The sequence below is a fragment of the Cydia strobilella genome, chromosome 18 (assembly GCF_947568885.1).
Source record: "Cydia strobilella chromosome 18, ilCydStro3.1, whole genome shotgun sequence".
Lineage (NCBI taxonomy): Eukaryota > Metazoa > Arthropoda > Insecta > Lepidoptera > Tortricidae > Cydia > Cydia strobilella.
Window position 1 is genome coordinate 2,473,388 of NC_086058.1, and position 18,722 is coordinate 2,492,109.

General features: G+C 40.6%; 1 protein-coding gene across 1 annotated transcript; it reads left to right on the forward strand.

The window, feature by feature from the left end:
• The first annotated feature begins 686 nt into the window (after positions 1-686).
• LOC134749467 (peptidylprolyl isomerase domain and WD repeat-containing protein 1) lies at positions 687-18,391 on the forward strand. The gene is made up of 12 exons (XM_063684400.1): positions 687-939; positions 1,076-1,236; positions 2,002-2,140; positions 2,783-2,870; positions 5,561-5,712; positions 6,842-7,017; positions 7,672-7,790; positions 9,364-9,556; positions 11,030-11,264; positions 11,422-11,610; positions 14,738-14,889; positions 16,288-18,391. The coding sequence occupies exons 1-12, from the start codon at positions 822-824 to the stop codon at positions 16,429-16,431; spliced, it is 1,866 nt and encodes a 621-aa protein (XP_063540470.1). The 5' UTR covers positions 687-821; the 3' UTR covers positions 16,432-18,391.
• The last annotated feature ends 331 nt before the right edge of the window (positions 18,392-18,722 follow it).

Below are 18,722 nucleotides of genomic sequence, written 5' to 3' on the forward strand. Positions count from 1 at the left end.
CCTTACTTATATATTATAGTTGGTCAAACCAAATTGGCAGTAAATAAGAACAAAAAAACTATACACATCCTTTTCTTTTGGGTGCTAGTACTAGTGTAAGACAAAGATAGTATGATTCTCTCTGTCTATGTTTGAAATGAGACAGTCCTTTGACAAACTATATTATAGTTGTAGCCGACAGCGTTATTAGCGGTTAGACAGAATAATTGTACTTTTTGTTATGATGCAATAACATTGGTAACTTTTATCTTTCTTCTTTAAAAAAGGTAATATAGTCTTTTCGGAAAGAGAAGAGTCGTGGAATGTATGGGGGCCCAATACATTCTACCAGGGGTCGGAAACCGGTATTTGCTCCATACAAAAATACCAGTATTATTTTATTACGTTCTTTTGTTTATAATTTCATTTTTAATGGGACGTTTTAATAATGCAAAATTGTTTCCTAAATACATTATTCAGTCCTACGTAATGAGCATAAAAAAATTCAAAATATTGGGCTATTTCGGGGTTTAAACAAAATACCGGTTCCCAGCCCTGCATTCTACAGCCCCCTCGACACTCACGAGCTTAGGACTCTTCTCTTACCGAACAGACTAGTAATTCATTTCATTTACTGGGGTAATTAAAAAGTATCTTCTGGCAATGCCTTCACAAAAAAAACATGATGCTGTCATAAGTGTCATTTCATTTGTCAAAGTCAAATCAACTCGTTTATAATAGTTTTCGGCTTTAATTCCATAGCGTCTTATCACAATTTATCAAAACATACTTATTTTAATAGCCTAGCTCGCATATAACGTCAATAAAAGACATCAATAAACATGTCCGCGGAAAAGAGGCCGGCCAGCCCAGACAAAGCAGACGAATCTGAAGATGCCGACGCTTGGATCGGTCCTATGCCTTCAGAGGCGGCTGTACCCAAACATAAGAAAAGAAAAGGTACTATGCACGTATGCAGTCTTTTAGCCCTGTAGTAAATACAAAGTATGTAAGGGACCTGTATTTAATTTAAAAACTAATGACATTGAAGATAAAGTGATTTTATCATGTGCTAAATTTTTGGTTTTTGTCTCAGTTCTGGAGTTTGAAGCCTTGTATTTGGAGAATCTGCCGTCCTCGGAGACCTACGAGCGGAGTTACATGCACAGAGATGTGGTCTCACATGTAGTTGTCACCAAAACAGACTTCATTGTCACAGCCAGTCAAGATGGACACCTCAAATTTTGGAAGAAACAGGTACTTTTTGAGTATCATATTTTTATAGGAATTTGACTATTATGGTGCCACCATAACACTTTAAACTCTTGCGTTTTGTACACATAATTAATGTCATTACCGGGTGTAACGCGATTAAATTTCATTATTTTACCTTTTTTCCTACATTTCAACTAGGTTGCACTGGCTGTGGACACGGACGACTGACCTGACCTGAGTCTTCTGTGTGAACACAGCTAGTGCAACCTAATAGAAACGTCTGAAAATAGGTAAAATATTGAAACTTAATCGCGTTAGACCCGGTAATGACATTAATTATGGTGGCACCTCCAAACTTTCACACTATTGCTTGCCAAGTTAGTGCAAAGTTACCTTAGACGGATTCTGTTTATGTACATTGGTTTTAGTGCCTCTACTCTGCACATTGTAGAGTCAGCATCAGGTAGATAGTGATGGCCAAAGTAACCAAATTAAAAAGCTTGGCACAATAAAAAATATTTGATTTTCCTTCATACTTTTCAGGTTTAGGACTGTTTGTCACTCTTTTATCTTGTTCGCACTCATGTCAGCGTCATTGTGAATGTGAACCATTTCATTTTCAGTCTATTTTCTGTAACAGTTCTTAGTTCATGACCAATACAAGCCTACCGAGGCACGTCTATGCCGACCAAGCTACTGTGCGCAGCAATTAACTCGCAAGGCAGCTTGCCTGTTGAAAAACCAGCAAGGCATTTCTTTAGAAAAATTTGATCAAGTACATTAAACCTCTTTTTTGTGATATTTCAGGAGGAGGGCATAGAGTTTGTAAAGCATTTCCGCTGCCACCTCTCCACCATCAGTGACATTGCAGCAAACAGCACTGGATCCCTGCTGTGCACCGCATCTCCGGAGAAGACGCTTAAAGTCTTTGATGTTGTCAATTTTGGTAAGCATGTCAATTTCACCGTTGCGTGTTTGTAGTTAGCTAAAGTTGCAATCCTTTATGGCTCCTCTACATGATGGCCCAGCGTAGGCCAGACTAAGGGACGCAACTATGCGGTGGAATGAGATAGCAATATCACTTGCTCCCTCTAACGCATAAATGCATCCTTTGGACTGGCCTATGCTGGGCCGACGTGTGGAGGAGCCATTAACTGGGTGTTTTCTAAAATAAATATTGAAAACCTGATTCTCACAGATCCTGGTGTTTTTGGGTTCTTTCAACTCAGAATCACTAGCATATTCAATCCTGATGATAAAAAAAAATTGTCCCAAAAATTTGTATTAAAATTGTACATTCCACTATGTCACGCACATACAAATTGACACCCAAAAGTATGAAAAACTGGGGAGACTTTTTCTTTGTCTCATTCAATAGTACTCGTGATTCTGAGTCTTAAATAACCCAAAAGTTAATAGTTTTTAGAAAAAAAGTAAATGGTAGCATTTTTTTCTGAAAACCCTCAGATGTGACTTCGCCCATGGTTAGATTAGTTCACGTTAGACACTGGGCGGCTTTACCGACAGCGCCACCTAGATCTACCATAGCAAAGTGGCCATTAAAATGACGCCATTTTGTATGTTCCAGACATGATCAACATGATCACAGTGGAGTTTGAGCCGTACCGAGTGGAGTGGGTGCATTCTGCCGGCGATCCCATTTCAGCATTGGCAGTGTAAGGATCTTAAAGTACTGAATCTGAATTTTTGGTGTTAACTTTGTCCACACAAAGTTATCCTATTTTTATTAGGGTTCCGTATCAAAACGGTACAAAAGGAACCCGTATGGTGCGACTCTGTCCGTCTGTCTGTCTGTCTGTCACATTGCTAAATATCTCGAGAACTACTAAGCTATTGATTTCGTTTGTTTTAAAATGGAATGAAACAAAAGAAATGCTAAAACTTCCGTGAGACACAGACATATTAAATATATTAATAACGGGTCACTCACGTATTTTAAGTTGAAAAACGCTCGACATGTTTAACTCCGTCCGTTCTAATGACACTCCTCGGTACGGAGTGAAACATGTCGAGCGTTTTTCAACTTAAAATACGTGAGTGACCCGTTTTTAATATATTTAAAAGAAACGCTACTTTATTTGGTTAAAAGTTCGAATTAGACTGCAGCAAATATGTATAATTTATTGAAAAAAAGTATTTTTCAATGGTAGTTCTGGAGCGCCCCTGTTTCACATGGAACTTCTATATTATAAGTAGGGCCCTCCGCCGCGGGTTACAGATTACAGACTAAGGGCCAGTTGCACCAACCACAATTAACAGACTGATCAACGTCAAGCTGCAGAGAACTATGAAACTTCCCATACAATAAAATTTAGCGAACGCTAAAACGGTGACAGACGGTTTGGTGCAACCCGACCTAAGAAATTGTTATTAGAAAAATGTGTATGTATACATTGAGCTTTACGAGGGTAAATCTGCCTGTCAGAAATGTACAGTTGACAATCTAGATACAGCATTATCATACTTCACCTATCCATATTGTGGTTTAATCGAATAAACCGGCCAAGTGCGAGTCGGACTCGCGCACGAAGGGTTCCGTACCATTACGGAAAAAAACAGCAAAAAAAATTACGTTTGTTGTATGGGAGCCCCATTTAAATATTTATATTATTCTGTTTTTAGTATTTGTTGTTATAGCGGCAACAAAAATACATCATCTGTGAAAATTTCAACTGTCTAGCTATCACGGTTCATGAGATACAGCCTGGTGACAGACGGACAGCGGAGTCTTAGTAATAGGGTCCCGTTTTTACCCTTTGGGTACGGAACCCTAAAAATGGTAAAGAATAACAGACAATTGTGAATGAAAGTTTACTCAATTTGCCGTTAGATGGCGCTGTACGCTCCGCTAACTCGCGCTGACAAGATTTTTATTCCAAAGCATATAGGCCGCGCGTGCATTTTCTCTTCGCTTCGGCCGGCTTGGTTCATTCGGTATGCGTACTGGCATGGGCCGAGGGTACTAACCTAACCATCTTCTCGGGCCTCTTTCGCGGTGTGGCGGGCCGGCCTTCGGGCCAGGAAAACTGAAACACTGCACCAAAAAAGAGATATAACTCCGTAATAGATGGATTCTGATGGATACTTGGATACAGTCTAAGGAAAAAACGTGCCTCGAAAATAACGAAAATTTGATTCTCGATCAGATGCCGCCACTAGTTTTGGCCTACTCTCGTATAGAGGGCGTTGACGGTTTCGTTTGTTATTTATAATTTTAACGCATATCAGTGAAAGAACATGGGTCATAATCATATAAAAATAATTAATGCAAATAAAAAAATCATTTATTTATTTATCCATATAGAATTTTTAGCTAGTAAGTAAATAAAAGTTAATTAGTTTAGCATAAGTACGTAATACTTATAATATAGTTATGTAACCTGAAGGAAGAGCGGCGCCACCCAACACAGGCATTTTGCTTACCGGGTGGCTCCATCACCTTATATTATGAAATAAGTGTGTCTTATGCAATAAAGAATTTTGAATTTTGAATTTGAATCCATGTTTAAATACATTTTATCGTATTTTTATAAATCTTAATTTTTAAAATCATTTTTTTTTAAAGTATAGATGGCAGTGAATTTAAAGTGGTTACAAAATTTACTATGACAGTACCGCTCTATCTTATTATATCCTCTTTGTTAATACTGATGTGATAGTTGTGATACTAAAGCCTGACCAGTAATATATGATCATTGTCAAAAGGGCGCTGTTATTCTCATGTATAGGGTGACAGTTCAGTTTAGTATGAAAAAATTAGTTCCAGTGAAATTCCGCAACATGGCGCGTGATCATATATTACTGGTCAGGCTTTACTTAGTAGACTTACATCGGGTTATGAACAGTGATTACCTTTTGTATTGTTTTCGAGCTCCCGATATTTCGACGCAGTTACATGCATCTTGTTCACGGGTAACTGAAGATGGCGGGTGGAACACCTCGCCCGCTTAGCAACTTCTGCTGCTTACTGTACCTTTGTAGGTACAAATAAACATTTCAATAATGATTTTTTTGAAAAATGAACACTAAAACAAACAAAATGTAAATTCATATTTTCCTTTAGATTCTTACGTAATATAGGGGGTCAGCGTATTCTTATTTTTTCTTACATAGGGGATAAGTGGCTAAAATCGTCTTACGTAATAAATGAATGGCGCCTTGTACTGTCCGCGCGCCAATTCCGTGCATTCGATTAAGTGGGGGGGGGGGGGGGGGGGGGGCGTACGTACAAAATGACACTACTGTCATGACGCCCAACATTCCTCAGCCGTGCACGGAATTCGCGCGCGGACAGTAGGTAGTAATTTTTCTAAGTGCACATTTTTACGTATTCATTTGTTTACAGTTCAGAGAAAGGCAGCAACAAGATCCACATTTTCGACGGCACACAGGCCTCGGGCGCCCCGCTCCACACATTCGAGACCCTCCATCAAAGCACAGTGGCCACCATCCGTTACAACCCAGTTTATGAAACAGCGGTGTCCGTCGACAAAGCTGGTATTGCAATTGTTTTGGTATTGCCACAGAATATATAATAGTAGTAGGTACAGAAGATTCACTCCCTAACAAAACGCGACTAGTACGCGCAAGGCGGCGCAAGCGCGTGCAGACGTCCGTTCCATAGCGGTGTGCGGCAATTACTATGGCAAAACCTCAAAATTGAGGCGGCCGCAGGTACTTGTAGCGATGCGACGAAATCGCACAGTGAGACACGCCTGGTATTGCTGTGAAGCCGATGGTCCTAGGTTCGAATCCCGGTACGGGCATTTATTTGTGTGATGAACACAAATATTTGTTCCTGAGTCATGGGTGTTTTCTAAGTATAAGTATGTATTTTAATAACAAAACTTCCGTGAGTCCAAAAACGCCGGAAACGGAGTGAAACATGTCGAGCGTTTTTCGACTTAAAATGCGTGAGTGACCCGTTATTAATATATTTAATAAGTATGTATTTATCTATATAAGTATGTATATCGTCGCCTACCACCCATAGTACAAGCTTTGCTTAGTTTGGGGCTAAGTTGATCTGTGTAAGATGTCCCCCTAATATTTATTAATTTAGTGCTGATTTAAACTTTCACGATTTTTACACCTCAGTAATGATTATTGAGTAAAAATTGAAAAAGTAAAACAAAGACTAAAAACCACTATACAATATTTTAATTATACCTATTTTTATCAGTGTTCAACCGAATTTTTAGCCGAAACCGAAGGCTCGGTTTTTCTCTAGTTCCGGCCAAAGCCGAACCTTTGGACGAAACCGAAGCTTCAGTTGGGCACTCCAGAAAATACAGATTCGGCGCGGCCGAAAATTTCGGCAGCTTTTTGAGCGAAGCGAAACCGAATCTTCGGCTGAAACATGATTATTACGCGTTGGCCACTAATTCTAATGACGTAGGGTCATTGCGCTAGTTTCCGTCCATTCTCTAGTTTTCGTCCACTTGACGGATTAGCAAATAATATTTCATTTTTAATTTGCTTCTTGCGAAATATATTTTTCATGTAGATATATATATTGTTTAGACATTAAGGATTGCAATAAGTCCAAATTTGTGCAGCAATCTAGGTTTACATTCGAATTTCGTCAAGTGGACGAAAACTAGCTCAATGACCCTATACATTTTAGGTATAGTGGAATACTGGACCGGGCCAAAGCACGAATACAAGTTCCCGAAGAATGTTGAGTTTGACTCTAAGCTGGACACGGACCTGTTCGACTTCGTGAAGAATAAGACTTACCCGACCTCGGTGGTGTTCTCGCCGGACGGGAAGAAGATGGCCTCCATCAGCTTGGATAGGAAGGTATTTGGTTCAAAGTTTATTACATTTAATGGATGAGTGCGTGACAGTGGTGCACGCCTGACGGCCATGGGACCGAGGTGGGGCGTCCATAAAATTCGATTCCTCCTAATTTAGAATAGAGCACTTTTCTTGCAGCTCATAAAGAAAAGTAAAGGCAAATGGACTCTGGTTTATCTACAATTTTTTTACGCACCGTCACCGCCACTGTATATATATAGGGTGCCTACCGGGCGTCTAAATAATAAGTCCGTTGTAGACACACTATGTATAATTCAATACCTATGATTGATTGATTTGAAGCTTTCAACCCAAAATTTGCGCCCAGCTTGATCTATCATGGCTTGTAGTTCGTCTGCCACGAATTTTGATCGAATTTTCTGCGGTAAACAACATAAGGAACCTCACAATTGTGCGTAACTTGACTAAACCAAAGTTATCTAAAGTTAAATTTTAAACTATTAACCTAAATAGTACTTTATCGCGTACATTTATTCTGTGACTACAGTATTATTAATAAGACCAAGCGTGGCTGACTGCATTTTGCCCTACTAAACTATCTAACTTGCGTACCAAACTATAGTTGAGGCGAGTGAACCCTTTGTACTACTTATTCTGTGTTAATACCTTACGTGTGTGTTTATGTTGGTATAATAGGTGCGTGTGTTCAATTTCGTGTCAGGCCGGCTGAGCAAGGTGCTGGACGAGAGCCTGCAGCGCTTCCAGGAGCTGCAGCACCAGCACCAGCAGCTGCCCAACATGGAGTTTGGACGCAGGTGAGGGTGTTCAGGTGTCAGTCTGGTCATGGTGCTAAAGAGCCTCCAGACAGAACTTCCAGGAGTTGTGGCACCAGCAGCTGCCCAACATGGAGTTCGGACGCAGGTGAGGGTGTTCAGGTGTCAGTCTAGTCATGGTGCTAAAGAGCCTCCAGACAGAACTTCCAGGAGTTGTGGCACCAGCAGCTGCCCAACATGGAGTTCGGACGCAGGTGAGGGTGTTCAGGTGTCAGTCTAGTCATGGTGCTAAAGAGCCTCCAGACAGAACTTCCAGGAGTTGTGGCACCAGCAGCTGTCCAACATGGAGTTCGGACGCAGGTGAGGGTGTTCAGGTGTCAGTCTTGCCATGGTGCTAAAGAGCCTCCAGACAGAACTTCCAGGAGTTGTGGCACCAGCAGCTGTCCAACATGGAGTTCGGACGCAGGTGAGGGTGTTCAGGTGTCAGTCTAGTCATGGTGCTAAAGAGCCTCCAGACAGAACTTCCAGGAGTTGTGGCACCAGCAGCTGTCCAACATGGAGTTCGGACGCAGGTGAGGGTGTTCAGGTGTCAGTCTGGTCATGGTGCTAAAGAGCCTCCAGACAGAGCTTCCAGGAGTTGCGGCACCAGCAGCTGCCCAACATAGAGTTCGGACGCAGGTGAGGGTGTTCAGGTGTTAGTCTTGCCATGGTGCTAAAGAGCCTCCAGACAGAGCTTCCAGGAGTTGCGGCACCAGCAGCTGCCCAACATGGAGTTCGAACGCAGGTGAGTGTGTTCAGGTGTCAGTCTTGCCATGGTGCTAAAGAGCCCCCAGACAGAGCTTCCAGGAGTTGCAGCACCAGCAGCTGCCCAACATGGAGTTCGGACCCAGGTGAGGGTGTTCAGGTGTCAGTCTGGTCATGGTGCTAAAGAGCCTCCAGACAGAGCTTCCAGGAGTTGCAGCACCAGCAGCTGCCCAACATGGAGTTCGGACGCAGGTGAGGGTGTTCAGGTGTCAGTCTTGCCATGGTGCTAAAGAGCCTCCAGACAGAGCTTCCAGGAGTTGCGGCACCAGCAGCTGCCCAACATGGAGTTCGGACGCAGGTGAGGGTGTTCAGGTGTCAGTCTGGTCATGGTGCTAAAGAGCCTCCAGACAGAGATTCCAGGAGTTGCAGCACCAGCAGCTGCCCAACATGGAATTCGGACGGAGCGGAGGGTGTTCAAGGTCATGTCAGGTAGCAGTAGCAGCAGCAGAGGTAGGATTCAACACAAGTTATTAACTTTGTTTTAAGCCTGGTTAACGGATGGACGTTTTTAACAACAAAACTTACGTGAGACACAGACATATTACATATTATATTAAAACAGGTCACTCACGCATTAAGCGCACATGTTTCACTCCGTACCGAGGAGTGTTGTCAAGAGCTTGCATTGGCGGCCCGGCGCAGACGGCAGACGGGCGGCGTTTTTCGACTTAAATACGTGATTATTTCACAACGTCACATTAAATATATATTAAAACGGGTGTTTTAATATATATTTAATGTATAATATACGCTATAGCGTGCGCTGTCATGTTTAGACCTCACAATACTTTACAATTTTTTTTTTTCACAGAATGGCCACCGAGCGAGACCTAGAAAAATCCGATTCTGTCCACTACGCGAACATAACCTTCGACGCGAGCGGCCATTTCGTTCTGTACGCGACCATGCTAGGCGTGAAGATCGTCAACCTGGTCACCAACCGCTGCGTCACCATGCTGGGCAAGCCGGAGAACCTAAGGCCGTTGCACTTGTCACTTTTCCAGGTCAGTTGGTACTTAGCTCTATTTCAGGTTTATTACGTTGGTACTTCATAAGTAATAAACATTTTTGCACTATCTTTGTGGCGAGGTGGCCTAGGGGTTCATGGCGTTAACCGCGATAGCTAAAGACGCCGGTTCGTATCCGGCCTTCACCACTGGAGGCAGGCCTATGGAACTCCGCGCTAGCTCGGATTTATACCTACGACTCGCTTCCCGCCGGCGGTACTAAAGCTAGCCAGTTGGTTGCCACACGCGATTGCGAACGCACGTCACCGCGCGCTATGCCAAAGTAACGAACAAATAACACAGTTTGTAGTGTGGATGGATGCAGAAACAACAAAACAAATAAAAAATATAGTTTTTTCCTCTTTTGACAGATGAGGAACAGTAAGTAGACATTATCAATATAGGTACTTACACCTACTGTTATTATTTTTACGATAGTTACAAGCTACGTAGGTACTATTAAATTGTTTTAAAGATGTGATGTAGGTAATGTTTTTTACGGCACATTTATAGTCTAGATATCTACCTAAGACACCTAAGTGTTTAAAAGGAGCGTCGTCGTCAACCCTAGCGTTGTGCCGGCGCGCGCGGTGCGGGGAGCGGTGCGTTGAAGGTCACTCCATTGTATTCTTGTGTAGGTATCAAAACGGTAGGTATTTGCGTTTTCTTTGACAGATAAGTATCTGTTCGTAAGAACTATTATTTAATCTGTGCTGGAGGGCTTCGTCACTTTTTTTCTTTAATATATGACATCTATTACAGATTATAATTTTTGCACTAACCAAATAGGTAGCAATATCGGGGTGGGGTGTCCTTAATACTCGATGTCTATCAGCTTGCCTGATTTTGAAACAGTTGATCACTTTTTCTACAGTTTAAAATTAAAGTCAATCCGTCTCAGGCTTACCATTGAGAAATGGTAGCCTATAGACATTGGTGGGCATTTTTCTGTAAAGTGATACACTAGATTTTTTTAATGTAAGTAAATTTAATGTTATTTCTACTTAGAATCATGAGCTGATCCAACCTCCTAGGATAAAAAAAATGTCCCAAAATTGTCATACATTTTACGTACTCCATTCCGTTACCAGCGTACAAAGTGTTTCAAAAATGGTAACGAAATGGAAGAATAAAACTTGGGACGCTTTTTTTCTCCTAGTTGGATCGAAAGAGCTCGTGATTCTCAGTAGAGAAAACATTAAATTTACCTACCTTAGAAAAAAAGTCGAGTGTATCTCTTTACAAAAAATGCCCTGGTAACCTCAGAGGTGTCACATGCTCGTTGCTGTTTAGAAATTAACGCATTCGTTACTTGAAGAACCCCTTCCTGTAATCTCTCGAGATAATATCGGCAGGGAGTTTTATCAACAATTTTATTTTTATTAAAACATAACGTCAAGATCGCTTACCTTCTTTCTAATGTTAAAAAAACGAACTATAGATTAAACAGTTGAAATATGTCGTTCACAGGGCCGAACCAACCAATCAAAAGTGGCCTCAACCCTCGAGATGGAGGGCTCAGAGAACCCCACGCTCCTCAACATCAAGACGGACCCGACGTTATTCTGCACGGCCTACAAGAAGAACCGCTTCTACATGTTTTCTAGAAGAAGTCCAGATGATATAAAGAGCCCGGATGCTGACAGAGATATATTTAATGAGAAACCGTCCAAAGAAGATATCATTTCGGCGACGGAAGGGCAAGGTAGGACTCGGAACAAATCTTAATTTTAATCTTAATTTTTTTACGAACAAAACTATTATAATTTTGAACAAACACGGGACTTAATCACGTAAAAACTTACGTTTATTTATGGCCTGAGTCGGACGTTTCGTTTTAATTATAATGTATTAATTTCCAGGCGTCCAACGCATATACGAGCAGGCCATCCTGCACACGTCGCTGGGAGACATCCACATCCGTCTGTTCGGGAAGGACACGCCGCGAGCCGCCGAGAACTTCTGCGTGCACGCCAGGAACGGATACTACAACGGGCACATCTTCCACCGCGTCATTAAGGGGTTCATGGTGCAGACGGGGGACCCGACAGGTCAGTGTCTAAGTCGTCCCGCCATCTCCGCCTGGGCCTGCCACGTCCGCGCTTCTCTTGCGGCATCCACTTGGTGGCTATACTAGCCCACCTATCCGGATGCATGCGGCAGACGTGACCTGCCCAGTCCCACTTCAGCCTAGCGGTCTTCCCCCCCTACGTCAGCTATGCCTGTTCTGGAGCGCAGTGTAGTCTTTCGGATGCGATCCATCCTTGTGACACCTAGAATGCTGCGCTCCATTGCTCGCTGGCGAACCTTCAATTTGGACTTCTGACTCTCGGTGAGCGACCATGTTTGGGCACCGTAGGTTAGGACTAGGGCTCGCGGTCGAATCCGTGTTTCGTTTACACGTTTCGAATACCCGTTTCCGAATAATACGTAAACGGTTTTCTGGCCCGTTCCGCACGTTTAATTAAGAAACGTGTAGTTAAGACCCGTGTACACGGATAAACGGGTATTCGAAGATACGTATCTTATTTATCCGTGGCTCCGGACACGTCCTTGACGATAGTAGCGAAGGAACGAACGCCAGCTACAAATGAATAGACAAAAGATTAATGACGAGTTTCTGTCATATTTATCCTTATTCCGTGGGTCATAGAGTCGAAATTCAATAAACGGTTTAGAAAACCCTTTCTTGAGCAGGTAGTTTTTGCTTGCAATAGGTATTACGAGTATTCACGCTTCTTATCAAAGTAGTATTTTATATAGCACTTTAAATAGCTACTTTTTTTTACGTTGCGGGTTAGCAATAAAATAAAATAAAAACCTGCTAGTACCTATTTAAAAAAAAAATTAGAACCATCGAGTTCAGTATGTAGGCAGGAAGTCAAACTAATGTTCGAAATTGGCATTAGGTAAGTATTTATAAAAAAATACATTTTTAACTTGCTTCTTTATTTTTAGTTTAATTTGAGAACATGATATGAAATTGTATTTCTTGTCATATAATGTAGTGTAGGTACACCTTATAAAACAAAGTCCCCCGCCGCGTCCGTATGCCTGTCTGTATGTTCGCGATAACCAGACCTCACCTATGAATGAAGTTTTTCTTTGGGAATGTTTATGTGTATATTTTGTTAAGGTTTTGTTTAAATTGGTAGAAATATGACGATGTTTGCTAATGAAGTTAGAAAAAATCACGCTGGCCAGGAGCTTAATCGGAAACGCTGCCCAATCTATTTGAGATATAACGACACAATGTATGGTGGAAAAAAGTCTACAAAAAAGTGCGCGATGGCTGTCTGTCTATATTTTAAGAATAATTAACCCATTATTAACTTCTAAAAAAACCGGACAAGTGCGAGTCGGACTCGCCCACCGAGGGTTCCGTACAAAATTTAATTTTAAATTTTAGTTGTTATAGCGGCAACAGAAATACATGTGTAAAAATTTCAACTGTCTAGCTATTATGGTTCATGAGATACAGCCTAGTGAGTGGTGACAGACAGACGGACAGTGAAGTCTTAGTTTTATTAGGCTTCCGAAGTGAATACTTGTTACAGAATGTATTTTATTATGCTTGACTCTCCATGCGAAGCCGGGGCGGGTCGCTAGTTATTAATAAACACTTTAAATCAACTTGATAAAATTGCACCTTCTCAATAAATTCTAATTGTTTTTGCTCTAGGTACCTCTTACCATAGTAAAACGCTTTTTAGTGCGGCGCGGCTACAAAACAATGGAAAACATTTTCTTGTGCAGATGTTTTGACCTTATTACTACGACATAAAGCTTATAATTCGCGGTGACACTTGTGATAGTAGTTTGGGAACCTACATGTTTTCGACGATGACAAACAAAAGGATATTGGAAAACAATGGATGGATGGACCATTTAAGTTTATTACCTGAACGCTAGTGAGAAAGTGACCAAAGTGAATTATGAATGATTACCAATTTAAAGATCTATCTTAATGTAATTAGCAATATTATCGCAAGTTATCCAAGGTAGTATGGGTTTTTATGGTTCGTGGGTAAAATTCTGCTTTTCATTTGAGCATGATTACTCGATAATCCCGCTTTTGTGTACCTAACTTTTTTTGCGCCGTTGGCAGGTTTGTTGTTTTCGCAAAGCAGTAATACATCCGAGATAAAAATAACCACGAAATAATTAAACTGTTATTTTTAATTAATATTGTATTCTGTCTGCACACCTATTATTAACGAAAAATTACAATACCATAATGTAATTATAAAAAAAACTATGATCGATATCAAATTTATGTAATTAGCTTAGAAGCAATCGGTTTTATTAAATGATATAAATAGTTTAAAATAAAAATTATATATACCTACTATTAAACATAGGAAGATGGCTCAGTACCTATGTTTTATCAATACGGTTAAAAACGATTTAAAAAAAAGTAATTGTGCGGTTTTATGAAACCACGATGCAAGTGAAACTTTTTTCGGATTGTAGGCATTTAACTAAAAAATTTCGGAAATTAATTCGAATTACGGTATTAAAATCGCGGTTTTAATGTTAACTTAATAAATTGGGGCGATAGAATAAAAGTTTTACTTTAAAAATCGTACGACAAACGAATTCATCTGAAGTCAACATAATAATAGTGGAAAGTGGACCTTGTTACCATTGTACATTGGCTCAAACTGGTTCGGAGTATTCAGACCCGTTCGGAACGGTCTTAAGTACCCGTGTACACGGAGATACGTGTCTGAGATACGTTTCTTGGGAACGTTCCTTCGAAACGTTTTCGAATCCCGGCGGTTCCGTGTAAACCGGGTTCTTAGTACCGCCGGGCTTAAGAACACGGGTATTCGTTTCGGCGTGTAACACGGATACCGGGAGCCCTAGTTAGGACAGGCAGAATACACATGTTTTTTTTAATTTATTTTTTATTAACTGATCGGCGATTGGCCCTAGTCACACCTGATGGAAAGTGAAGACAGGGCCTAAGATGGAGCTCACCGGTTCAGTAACAGCCTATTCAATCTTGTGTGTTCAACGAGTTTACGCTTTAGTGACATTGGAAGGTTATGATATTGATGTGGATAAAATCTTTTATAATCCTTGATCCATAAATAAACAGGTAACCTTAGTCCCCGCTTAGTTAATAGTGTTCTCAATGTTTACGATGTTTGATTGTTAACGTTTTATTTGTAGGCACCGGCACAGGCGGTGAGAGCATCTGGGGCGGCGAGTTCGCGGACGAGTTCAAGTCACACCTGAAACACGACCGCCCCTACACGGTCAGCATGGCAAACGCCGGACCCAATACTAATGGCAGCCAGTTCTTCATTACTTTGGCGCCTACGGTAAGAATAATTTAATGGTGATGGTGGTGGTGGTCCTCAGCATCGTAGCACTTTTCCTGGTTAAATTGAACCCCTCGAGTATAAAGACAAAGTCAAAAACCCCCGGGGTTTCGACTTTTCATGAATTTTATGTATGAAATAGCGTGTGCGATATCGCGTCGGTGGGACAAGGAGGTAACTTTTCTTCCGATGAAAACTGATAATTCCGCTACTTGACGCTAGATGTTTATAGTAGTTTTGGTAACAAAACTGATGCATGCAGTGAGCACTCTAGTCTTACTTATTTCTCTATGCTGTGGTACTGAATTTATATATTTTTTTGACCCAGAGGGGATGCCTTATCGGGATTAGCCCAGTTGTTTTCCTGCTCCGAGGATATTTCGTAAACAAGTACTTAGAAACTCATTTGAACAAGCCGCGAATCGAACCCGCGACCTTCGGCTCGGGAGCCGCACGCCGTACCGCTGCCTAGCTGTAGCTACCTAGAGGTGTATAAAGTACACCTAATGCTGGTAAGACAGTGATACTAAGCATAGAGTAACTTATACTAGAGCGGTACTGTCATAGTAAATTTTGTAACCCCAGTAAATTCACTGCCATCTATCGACACACTTTAAAACTAAAAATGAAGATTTATAAAAATACGATAGAATATATTTAAATATAGATAAATGATTTTTTTTATTTGCATTAATTATTTTTATGATTTTGACCCATGTTCTTTCACTGATATGCGTTAAAAATGTTAAATAACAAACGAAACCGTCAACGCCATCTATACGACTGTAGGCCAAAACTAGTAGCGCCCTCTGAACGAGAATAAAATTTTCTTGATTTTCGAGGCACGTTTTTTCCTTAGACTGTATCCATCTATTACGGAGTTATATCTATCTTTGTACTAAGTAATTAATTGTAACACCTATGTCCACTATGTTTCTCTTCGTCTTTCTTCTTTCTCCGTGCCTTTTCCCATTTCATTTGGGGTCGGCCCTACGAATATTTTTCGTCATTCGGCTCTGTCACACGGGTCAGCTGGGATTTTCTCTGACAGTATTTGAAGGTTTCTCCATCAGGTTGCTTTTGGGCGTCCTTTAGGTTGTTTACTCGTACAGTCAGCTGCAGAGAAAAGGTACCCCCCCTGCATAGAAGTTTGTATGCAAATGTGCTAAGCGAATAGTATTGTTGACTGTACGTATGTCAATATTTAATGCGATTTTAACTGGGTGGTCGTTATCTCGGCGCATGACATGTCCATACCAACGCAATGGGCATTTTTGCAGTTTTCCTGCAATATGTTTAACAAATAAAAATATTGATTGATTGACATAATTTCTTAGATATAAACTATTATTTATTTTTTAATATTTTTCACTTTAATTGGATGTTTTTTTATTTCAGCCATGGTTAGACAACAAGCACACGGTATTCGGTCGCGTAGTACGCGGCATGGAGATAGTCCAAAACATCGGCCAGGCCAAGACTAACCCCAAGACCGACAAGCCATATGACGACATACGGCTCGTCTCCGTCACTGTCAAGTAACTGTCAATGTCATTAATGTAGCAGAGCAGGGAGTACGGAACATTGACCACGGCCGTGTGACATAATAAGCGGAACTCCTTTTCTAATAATTGTAATTATTCCGCTTGGAATATTAGTTTACTCCGTAATAGATGGATACAGTCTAAGGAAAAAACGTGCCTCGAATGTCACGAAAATGTGATTCTCGATCAGATGGCGCCACTACTTTTGGCCTACTCTCGTATAGAGGGCGTTGACAGTTTCGTTTGTTATTTATAATTTAAACGCATATCAGTGAAAGAACATGGGTCATAATCATATAAAAATAATTAATGCAAATAAAAAAATCATTTATCCATATTTAAATACATTTTAACGTATTTTTATAAATCTTCATTTTTAGTTTCAAAGTATGTCGATAGATGGCAGTGAATTTACAGTGGTTACAAAATTTACTATGACAGTACCGCTCTATCTTATTATATCCTCATTGGTTGTAGTTTATTATGCAACACGGCCCAGGTCAAGACCTACGGCTGGTAGACCCAAGACTTACTGCCAAGTAACTGGAGAATCTATAGTGTAGGTGATCAGCGGATCATAGCTAGTAAGTAGTATGACGTTAGTAAATTTAGTATGTGACGCACGGGGCCAATGGCTTTCGTCATATCATATAAATAAGGTACCTGTCATTGCGTAGTCTTTTTGCCAAAATGTCATAATTATGTCGAATGTAACATCAAATTTTTTACAATTTTGGGAAGGTAAATCGTGGACAGTGGACACCTTTAGACGATTTACCCTATATAGCCGAGAAATTTGGACGCGTTCCGCCGTTACGGGCTGGCCTAGGGGTTCATGGCGTTAGCCGCGATAGCTAGACGCAGGTTCGAATCCGGCCTCCGCCACTGGAGGGCTTCGTTACTTTTTCTTTTATAATATTATTTCAGTTTTTTTTTTCTAAAGTACAAAAATTTATGGTTTTGTAAAAATATTTAATCGGACAAATGAGATTTCGGTAATCGATATCTCACAGAAGAATTCTCCGGAACATCGATAGGTTACACTTCAATAGTAAATAGCATAATGAGATGCGCGCATGCGGCGGTTGTCGCGGGAACTAATTGTTCTTTGAACGGTACGGTCCCCGGCAAGCTTGGTTCTCCATACTAAACGTAGTTCCGCTCTCATTTTAAAACGACTAGCTAGATTGCTCTGAAACTTTGTACTTACAATAGGATAAGGTATATGTTGTCTGTAATTAGTTTATGTAGCTTCAGATACCATAGTTAAAAAAATACAGTGAATTAAGTTTTTCATACAAAACTTGTTTTTGCTCTATTTCGTTTGTTTTATAGACTGGAGCTATGTATACTAAATACAGTATTCCTTATGTTATTGTATGTGCAAAGTTTCATTACAATCCAACACGTAGTTTTAAAATGAGACCGAAACTCCGCTTGTATGGGAAGGTGAAATTCGGCCGAGCTTGCCGGGGACTTAAATTCTGTACGAAATAATGTTAACTATTCTGTGACTATACACTGTAAATATTATTATTAAGATTATTTAGGTAATACATTTACCTCACTTCGTGTGTAAGTACAACAATTTGTCAATATTTTAGATATCTTCGGTAAGCTAGACCTGACTACTGACGATACAAGTGCGAAAAATTGGAAATTCGAAACGATTGGCGATAAATTAAAATACGACCGAAGGGAGTGTTTTAAATCGACACGAGTTGCAAATTACCTATTCGCACGTGTATCGTACGTTTTACAGTACATATGGCCCTTTAAATTTTCGACATAGTTACGTAATATGCTAATTATCGCACTAGTGTGGTAAAGTAGCGCCATATGTACTGTAAAATATATTATTAGATCGTATTTGTGACTGTGAATTACTGTTGTGAAATGTGTTTTAGATGAAATTTAAAATAAATAGAAAATAAACAAATTTTTATTTTATGATACAATGTGTAGTTTTATTTTTTACCAAATTGTATTCCATTCCGCATCAAGACCCTTGGTCCTTGGGGCCCTGGCGCTCTGGGCCCGAATAAAGCCCAGTTCACATATTTTGTCTGTCGTGTCGTGTTGTGTTGTGTCGTGACCACGTCGTGACGCATATCGGTTTCATACATTTAATATGATTGCGTGCAAATTTGTCTGAGGCAGCGTGCATCAGACAAATTATTAAATGTATGAAACCACAATGAAACCGATATGCGTCACGAGTCACGACACAACACAACACCATACCCAAAGGGTAAAAACGGGACCGTATGTGGTATAGGAGAATGAAAT

What these genes read in the sequence shown, in the direction of transcription:
- LOC134749467 (XM_063684400.1), top strand. Translation starts at nt 822, where the DNA reads ATGTCCGCGGAAAAGAGGCCGGCCAGCCCAGACAAAGCAGACGAATCT. An exon ending in GGTGTCCGTCGACAAAGCTG is followed by an intron (nt 5,713 to 6,841) that starts GTATTGCAATTG and finishes TATACATTTTAG; the next exon opens with GTATAGTGGAATACTGGACC. An exon ending in GCAGACGGGGGACCCGACAG is followed by an intron (nt 11,611 to 14,737) that starts GTCAGTGTCTAA and finishes TTTTATTTGTAG; the next exon opens with GCACCGGCACAGGCGGTGAG.